Source organism: Microtus ochrogaster, chromosome 4 (genome assembly GCF_000317375.1).
Source record: "Microtus ochrogaster isolate Prairie Vole_2 chromosome 4, MicOch1.0, whole genome shotgun sequence".
Classification (NCBI taxonomy): domain Eukaryota; kingdom Metazoa; phylum Chordata; class Mammalia; order Rodentia; family Cricetidae; genus Microtus; species Microtus ochrogaster.
In genome coordinates, this window is record NC_022011.1 from 50,279,214 (window position 1) to 50,287,984 (window position 8,771).

The following is an 8,771-nucleotide window of genomic DNA, read 5'->3' on the forward strand; positions in this document are numbered from 1 at the left end:
AGAGCTAGTTCCAGGACAGGCTCCAAAGCCACAGAGAAACCCTGTCTCGAAAAACCAAAAAAAAAAAAAAGAAAAGAAAAGAAAAACCTGGTCCAATCCTGCCTCAAAACCAAACCAAACCACTTATTCTAAAATAACGTAAAGAACAAATTGAACCAGCGATGTTGGGGACAGGATTTAGCTCAGTGGTGTAGTTCCGCATGCTTTCAATCCCAGGACTCTATAGGAAGAGGCAGGCAGATGGAGCTCTGTGAATTTGAGGCCAGCCTGGTCTACACAATGAGTTCCAGGACAGCCAGGGCTACACAGGTATTCAAACAAAGCAAAACAAAACAAAACAAATCGAACCAGTAAAATCTTTCAATGGTTCCTGAAGTCCTACTCCGTGGATTTTTTTCCTAAGGAAGTTATATGTGCTCAAGGGAGGAGACCCTATAAAAAAATCTCTAAAGATGTTTATCACAGTTGTTTATTCTGCGGAAACACAAATCTAGCTAAAGCCATAAGAGAGGACAGGCTGGGCCACGTACCGCGCTGAAGCAGCACTTGCTGGGAGGAAACACAGCTGTCAGATAGGAGAGGAGGAAGCCACGGTGACCGCTGAGACAGCGTCAATATATGAGATATTATCAACCTCCGTACCCGTCTTACAAACACACAGAGGACCGGAAAGACACGCAGGCTCCTGCCTATAACCCCTCACCTGATTTCTATTTAGAAAAACCAAGCTGACCTTGAACTCCAGCGCTAAGGTCTTCCTCCCAAATGCTGTGAGTTTATAGTGTGCATCAAACCTGATGTGGCTAGCTTTAAAAAACAAAACAAAACAAAACTCTTTTAATTGCTCAGAAGACAGGCAGCCACTTAGGCCACTGGCGTGTGAGACAAGGCAGCTGATCCCAGGCTAGCTAGCAATAAGGTACATAAACGCCCCAGCCCCGCCCCCTGGGGCTGCAGCCCTTGGGAGACCTGGCAGAATATGGTCAGGCCCCAATCCCCAAGGTCCTTGTCACCATCCCAGAGGAAGGTGTATAAGGGACTTACACAGCAGCCACTCCTCTTGGGGTGCTCCTGTGGGTCTACATCCCACCCCAGCTGGGCTAGTTCTGTGCCCTTTGCTCAGTCTCTGTGACCCCCCCCCCCTTTTGGTCAGATCAATGGTTCTGTACTAAGTACTACCATGTTACTGCTTATCAAATTCAAATCCTCTCGGAAGCTGCAAACCTGGTGAGGATGGACTCCTGACAGGGTTGTTGGGGCCAGTGAGATGACAGTGGGCATGCAGACAAGCACTGGGGTTAGCAGAGTCAAACAGTGTCTCTCCTCACCAAAGTGTGTGTGCGTGGGAACAGATGGAACTCTGGGAAGTCCCACGGTACAGCCTACCCCACCAGGCTTCCTGGGCATCCTGGGCATTGGAGAGGCCTTTCTAACCTGGGATGGTGAGCTTGGAACTGGAAAAGCCACGGTTACAGAACCGTACCCCATGGCTCACAGAGCTCTGTTCCTTACCTGCTTTAGCATGTACTTGTTTTCAGTTTCCGCTTCCGTATCCACCACTACCAGGTTCACTCCTAAGGCCCCAGGACGGAACTCTTGCAAAATCTACCCTCGAGGAAGAGAGAGACTGTGAGGAAGTGCACACTGCTCTATTTCCCACGGGTGCTGGCTGCACACTGGGCCCGCCAAAGCAAGCAATACAATCTCCCTGGAAACCCGTTCTGGAACGCTTAGTTTACATCCTCATAACCCTCTTCCAGCCTGACAGTAAGAGCAAGCTGCCCTGGGACAATGTTTAGCGGTTCTAAACCACAGCAACACCATCTTCCGGCGCCCCTCTCCAAAGAAAGCATCCCAACAAGGCTCTGTGATCAGTGAAACTGGTGCTGTCACAGCCTCCCTGGGGCTCAGCACTACAGGAAGTACTGCGCGGCCACCCCTGGTGACCTGCACTGATTCTAGCTACCTGAGAGATACTGAGGCCCAGGGAGCAAGGTCCTTGCCTGAGTATATAGCACTCTGGGGTCTGAGCCAGAGCTTGTGATGGAAGCCACACCCTCAGAGCTGGCCTGCAAGGTCAGGGCTGTGGGGTAGAGGGTGGCTGAGATCTCTGAGTGCCGAGACAGTTATCAGGGTGGGGGGAGGGGACAAGATACCTAGAGGAAGTGCTGGAAGGATAGACAGAATCAGGGAGTCCTAGGAGAGCTGACCACAACATCAAAACTATGCTATTATTTTTAATTTTTTTTTGTTTTGCTTTAAAAGTTCCTGTTTGACTAATGCCTGTAAACCTCAGAGAATCCTGCAAAAGGGAGGAAAATCTAACCCACGAAAGCGAAGCTTTTATTGGCTGAGTCTAACATTTAATGAGGGTGGCATGGAAGGGTGGGAGGGCAGTTTTTGTGTTTTTGGTTTTTCAAGACAGGGTTTCTCTGTAACTTTGGAGCCTGCCTAGAACTCTTGTAGACCAGGCTGGCCTCGAACTCACAGAGAAAAAAGGACAGTTTTAAAAGAACATCCATTCAGGTTTTTGTTCCTAGACCCAAGCGTACAAACACACAGGGGGAAAGGGCATATGCATCATTCTCCAACCAGAGTTGAGACTGGGGGTCGGTCATCATTTTAGAGAGGGAAACTGAGGCCCTGGGAGGCGAAGCGCTCGAAGAAAGGCACTAGCGGGATTATGGGGTCAGATTGTGACAGAGGCTGGTCCTCGGACCTGTCCCCCACTATCCACGGACCCTGGGCAGCACCTGAAACTTTTCCATGGTATCTTGAGGAGACACTTTGCCTCACTGACACTCTGCTGAGTACAGGGAAGACAGTAGACCCTCGAGCCAGGGAGGGCGGTAGACAGACCCTCAACTGAGCATGCTCAATAGTAACTACCCCGTCTTCCTCCCCCCCCCCCCCCCCCCCCCCCCCCCCCCCCCCCCCCCCCCCACTCCGCAGCCCCACTATCTGACTTCGCCGACCCGGGCGGGTCTGCCTAGGCCTTTGGCACGCACGCGGCGTCCTCATACTCCGCCCCTTAAAGAAGAAGCCGCTGAGCGTACGGCTCCACGGACCGAACGGAAGGCAGGGTCCGGTGTGTTCGTCGGGTGGAGGGCTGGGCGTGCACTGTAACGACAACGGTAGGCGGGGCTTCAAGGTCTAGGGGGCGGGAGCTGTGGGTGGCAGGGCGTCTAGCGCGTGGGCGGGGTCTGCTGGATGGCGAGGGTGCTATGTGGGCGGGGCTTCGGGTTCTAGGGGGAGATAGGGCTTAAGGGGCGTGGCCTAGAGCAGAGGGGGCGGGACATATGCTTGAAGGGCGTGCGGAGGGGCGGGCCCTTTTCTTGAAGGGCGGAGCACCGACGGGCGGCCCCTCGAGCGTGGCGGGCGGGGTCTGGAGCGTGAGGGCGCGCGGCAGGCGCGGCCCCTTTAAGGCTTGGCCTACGTGGCAGCTGCTAGAGCCGCCGCGGCGCAGCAAGGCCGGCCGCCGGGCACTTCCTGTGGAGGCCGCAGCAGGCGCGAGCGCCGAGGACCCGCCAGCTGAGCCCGCTGCCGCCGCCGCCATGGGCCAGAACGACCTGATGGGTACGGCCGAGGACTTCGCCGACCAGGTTCGACCCGCCCCACAGCCCTCCGGCCCTCACAGCCCCACGGACGCTCGCCCTCGCCTTCGCCGTCCTGCCCAGCTCCACGGAAAGATCCGCGGGCGCGTGGGCGGGGGTCGACAGGGAGACTCCCAGGGCCCGCGGTGCTGCGCTCTGCCCTCTGCACCGCGGCAGCCCCTTGGGGACTTCTGGGGATGGGGATACCCAGTGTGCACCCCGCTGCCCACCGTCGGGGACCATACTGCCCCTCCCTCTTGGCGTGGACTCTGCCCCGGTTGTCCGGCCTGGGTCCACGACATCGGAGGAGAGGAGACTACCTCTCGGCTCTCCCTCCCTAGTGTACAGGTGGCTAGTGAACCACAGGGAAGGCCTGGGACGAGCCTGGGCCCCAGCGACTAGCCGGGCAGGATTAGAGCCCGAAAGAGGCGCAGGTAGCACCCACTTTTTAAAATTAAGTTCGATAGGAACGGGGTGGGAGTTGTGTAGGTGTGAGCCTTTGACTTCTGAAATTGCCCCGCTAGGTCTGCGAAGTAATAATGGAGCCTGAGCTAGCACTGTAGGCTGAGTGGTACCGGGCCCACCCTCCAGCCTGTTCTGGTTCACTTAGTGTGTTCGTGGCTATCGGTGATCCGAAGAAGCATTTTGTGGCCTAGACTACTGGAAGGCTTGGGTGTGTGTGAGCATCTTCAGATGAGCTATGGGTCAAATAAGCTATTCTACTCCTCCTTTTGAGGGGAGTCATCTCTCATGTTCTCATTCGGTTCTGCTGAACTACTTTTGTGTGAGCTGATATTTTCTAAAGTCATTTTCGCCCCCTTTGGAAAGTTTTTTTTTTTTTTAAGGTTATGATTTGGCACTAAAGACATAACCTTAAAATTGTATTCATCACAAAGACACCAAAGTTCTCAAGGGCCATGGTCTTCCTCACATGCTGGGCTTCATTGACATAATTGTCAGTGACCCATTTTTTTTTTTTCTTCCCTGAGTAGCAGCTCTCTAAGAAGGTGGCTTCATAGCCGGGGAAGTTTGTGAGCTGCTCACCTCACAGTCTTCTGCTGGAAAACACTCCATTTTGCAAGTGGATTTCACAACCTGACCCAGATAAAATATCCCCAAGCAGCTGCCAACTATCGAATGATAGGTTTCAACTAGAGGAAAAGCTCATCTTTTATGAAGTCCTCCATGAATTTTGTTTCGGTTTAAGCGAATGAAGCCAAAATTTGGGACTGGGCACGCTTTTGTGGGGAGCACAGTGTCCACCTCTACCCAGTGTTTGGTTGAGGCTCTTGGACTTGGCAGTGGCCACCAACCCAGGAAGAAACTCTCTGGGTCTCCTACTACAAGCCTGGTGTCCAGGGCAGCTCACATCCCGGGCCTGGAGTTGTCTTTGAGCCACACACCAGTGTGACGATGCCAGCACTTCAGATGGCCTGTTGCTTTCCCAGTGAAGGTTCCTGCTTGCAGGGATTAGCCTCGGAACCCACCTGGAAGATAGCAAAGGACACTACGGGAGCGCCTGTGAGGCTGCTGGGAGATGTGACTCTTGCTCTGCTGAACCAGTGTCAGGACCTGTGTCCCCAAGGAGTCTTCCACAGAGATGCCCTCCTGTGGCCTCAGTGTGACCAGTCCTGGGAGATTTTTGTGTTGAATATTCACCTGTAACATTGAGGAAGCTGCTGCTAGTCTGTCCAGGTTTCTAATGAAAGGATCGAATGTGTTAGGAATCTGGTATTACCTCTAAGATGTTGCCAGACAGTGTCACACATCCGTGTTGTCTAGCCTTGTCTTTAGAAAGCAAAAGTAGAACTGACTTTGCACAGATTTGCCCAGAAAAATCAGGCTTCTCATCTGAAACCTGGAAAAGTTTCTGATAGTGATGACAACACTGAGCCATTAACTGGGCATCCCTACCTTCCTGGGGGGCTGGCCATCAAGGCTCCATCTTCCTAGGACCACAGAGAGGTTTGTTATGATCTGCACAGTCCTGGTCTTGTTACCTAGAGGTCAGCTTCCCGCTATGTTGGTAGAACTCAGCCTTTCCCTTTGGTTTGGTGGAGGCTGGGCCCTGCAGGCAGGCCCCTGTGAGCTACATCTCTGCCCTGGCATCAAGCTCTTTGCCCTTGGCAGCTAGGGAACGTGTCCTCTTGCTCCCAGGAAGCCAGGACCTGAGGAGTGCTAAGTCTAGGAGATAGGCCTTCAGACGCCATCAGAACCCAGGTGGGAAAGAACCAGGAACTCAAAATCAGACCTGTGTCCTGTGGCTGCTGCTTGATTCAAGGTAGGCAGATTGTAGCTTCCAAGTGAATTCACACTAGGAACATTAGTGCTTAATGGATTCTGCCTGATGGCTGTTACCAGGGTGATAGGAAAGCTACAGGGGCCTTACTTTCCCAATGTGGACTTTGGTGTGTTGACTTGTCCAAGGAGCTGGTGTGGGCCTTTGTTGAAGTGCCAGAGTGGGCCTGATGAGGTTCCTTGCACCTCATGTACTCATTGACTTGTGATGAACACCATATGGCCTGGGTAGGGCCTGATGTTGGGGTGGGGTCGGGGGGCTGAGCCTTTTATTTCCCAGTGCTTTGTCTTGTACCTCTGAGACCTTTAAGGATTGGGGGAGCTGACTCACGGCTCTGCTTGCTGGTTTTGACTGGAGGTTAAACAGTGCCCCCTTCTGGGAAAGTGAGGTAGAGAGCCATGGGAGGCTGGTTAGTGCCCGTAAGATGAGGCTCAGTCCTTACTGTCTTTGCCCTCTTTTAACTGTTCTAGTTTATAGAAAAGGAAGGTGGTCTTGCAGCCTTTCTGCCTGTGGTGCATTGGATACCTATAACAGTGCTTGGGGATATTTTCTGGAGGTCCCAGAATCCAGGGGAGCCCCCATACTGTTGAGCTGACCTTGCCTGCCTGTTGCTGTTCTCAGGTCCTGAGCTTGTGGGTCTTTTGAACAGAGTTCACCGAGGCATAAATCTAACGCCACATTTCCTTAAAGTTCTCCCAAACCGAGGGCAGCAGCTGCCCTGGAGCCCTTTCTGTCCTGAAGACGAACGAGGAGGTTTGTGTTTCTGCTCCGTGTGAGGGTAGCAGCACTCACTGTGTTATCCTGACCTGTTTCCTGGGTCCTATCTCAGGACAGATAGGATTATATCCTAAATCCCCTCGGTCCTCTCCCTCAGGCAGATTTAACCTTCCTCATTTTTTATTTTACTTTTGTTTTTGCATGTGTATGAGTGTTTTGCCCGCGTATACGTCTGTACCACTTGTGTGCCTGATGCCCAAAGAAGACTATATGAATAGGGTATTGGATCGCCAGGAACTGGAGTTACAGGTGGATGGTTGTAAACTTCCATGTGGTTACTGGAACCAAACTTGGGCCCTTTGAGCTTTTCATTACTGAGCCTTTTAGTTTCTTATCCTAGCTGGTTGCTTCACTGCCCGTGAGCACATCCTACTTGTTTGCAAAGCTCATGAGAAGCCTGTTTGTCAAGGTGGGTTGATTTGTCTGCCTTTCTTCCCACAAGCGTTCCTCATCAGCATCCACCACTGGCTTTTCCAGGCTCTGCAGTGAGAACTGGGGTTATGGAGTTTCTTTGCTCTTGGTATTCATGGCCATTGCGAGCTGGGACACTGGCAGGGTCTGCAAGCACAGAAGTGATGTGGCTGTGGGACATGATGTGAGCAGGAGCTGTGATGTGTGCAGGGCTGTCTATCTTTGTTGTTAAACTCGGCTTTTCTCCTGCCTGTGTTCAGATGCACATCAAAGGAAGGCTGTTGACTGGTGCCCTGTGCCCACCTGACAGAGGCTTGTCTTTGGAAAGCAGAGCCCAGCAGATGTGCTTAGTTCAGCACATATTACCTGCAGTTCTGCACTTTCCCCCAGAAGCAAATCACTGCTGTGGTCTCCCAACCATGCTGGCGTGGAAAGGAGGTGTGACTTGTCCCTCCCTCCATTACTGTCTTCTACTCTTTAATCCTCTTGACCCAGACACTCCAATTAAGAGGAGCAGACTCTTCGGGACGTTTTAACCATATCTAGTGGATTGTAGCAATTGAGCATCTGTGGTGAGGTTCTTGAGGGAGGAGCAGGGCTGGGCTGGTTTGCTCGGTGGGCGCAGCATCATTGTAATTGTGTCGGGGAACAGTTCTCATTTGGAAGCAAGTCAGAACACCTCCAGTGTCTGTGGCTGCTGAGAGTCCACACCCTCCTGTGGTCTGCACAGCTTCCGCTAGGTGCTTCACAATATGAGGGTCATTTCTCAGGACTGCGCTGAGAGCCGTGGTGGTGGTCTTTACCTTTTTCATAGAATATTGGTGATTGCATCACTGCTGGCTGCTTCTAGAATACAAGGGCCATGAGGCAGAAACTGGAAGGGTAAGTGGTGTCACTTGTCCCCTCACCTAACAGGATGTAGTATGTGTGTTCTCTCTACCAGGGCCCTAAAACTCAAGCACATTTGGAACTTCTTTTCCTTTTGTTTATTGTGAGATTGGGTCCCTATGTTGCCAAACGTGGTCTTGAAATACTAGGCTCAAGTTAAGTAATCCTCCTGCCTCAGCCTCCCTAAAAGCTGGCCTCACAGGCTTTGCGTCATCATACCTGGTTACTTTTCCTGTTTTAAAGCACATCTTCTCTTTTTATTCTTACAGATTTTTCACTCTGCAAATTGGGAAGGAATCTTAGCAACCAGTAATTGTGTGGTCCTTACTTGTTGAAGGATAGCAACCCCTACCCTATCCAACAGAATGCCTGGAGCACATTGCTGGCCAGGGTCAGAAAAGATCGGTTGGACAGGGTGAAAACAGTGGCCTGAGTGCCTGTGCTCGGACTCCCAGAGCTGCTGACTGGTCTCTGTTGTGCTATCAGTGTGGCTTCTGCCTCTTCAGTAGGGCCGAATAAGCACCTGCAGATATATGCACATCAGGGGCACAGACTGTGTGTCTAAAGGATGTGGGTATCAGTACTGTGACTTTGCTGTTCCTTGCCCCAGGTGGAGCTTGTCTGCACTGCTGGCTTGGCCTGGCCAGGCCAGGCCTGGGCAACCCATTTGTGGGCTGAAGGCTGATCTGACCATCCAGGACTTTGGAGCAGTCTTTCTTTCTTTCTTTCTTTCTTTCTTTCTTTCTTTCTTTCTTTCTTTCTTTCTTTCTTTCTTTCTTTCTTCCTTCCTTCCTTCCTTCCTT

General features: G+C 52.1%; 2 protein-coding genes across 2 annotated transcripts in view; one reads left to right on the forward strand and one right to left on the reverse strand.

The window, feature by feature from the left end:
• Stkld1 (serine/threonine kinase like domain containing 1) overlaps positions 1 to 3,556 on the reverse strand; it is a 21,447-nt gene extending 17,891 nt beyond the window's left edge. The window contains exons 1-3 of the mRNA XM_026778631.1: positions 3,352 to 3,556; positions 3,069 to 3,109; positions 1,513 to 1,605 (exon numbers count right to left, since the gene is read on the reverse strand). Coding sequence (XP_026634432.1) covers positions 1,513 to 1,605; positions 3,069 to 3,109; positions 3,352 to 3,556 — 339 coding nt within the window. The remainder of the gene's footprint in view (positions 1 to 1,512; positions 1,606 to 3,068; positions 3,110 to 3,351) is intronic.
• Positions 3,406 to 8,771, forward strand: part of Surf4 (surfeit 4) — a 13,909-nt gene continuing 8,543 nt past the window's right edge. Inside the window, exon 1 of the mRNA XM_005346229.3 lies at positions 3,406 to 3,602. Within this exon, the coding sequence (XP_005346286.1) occupies positions 3,555 to 3,602 (48 nt within the window). The 5' untranslated portion in view covers positions 3,406 to 3,554. The remainder of the gene's footprint in view (positions 3,603 to 8,771) is intronic.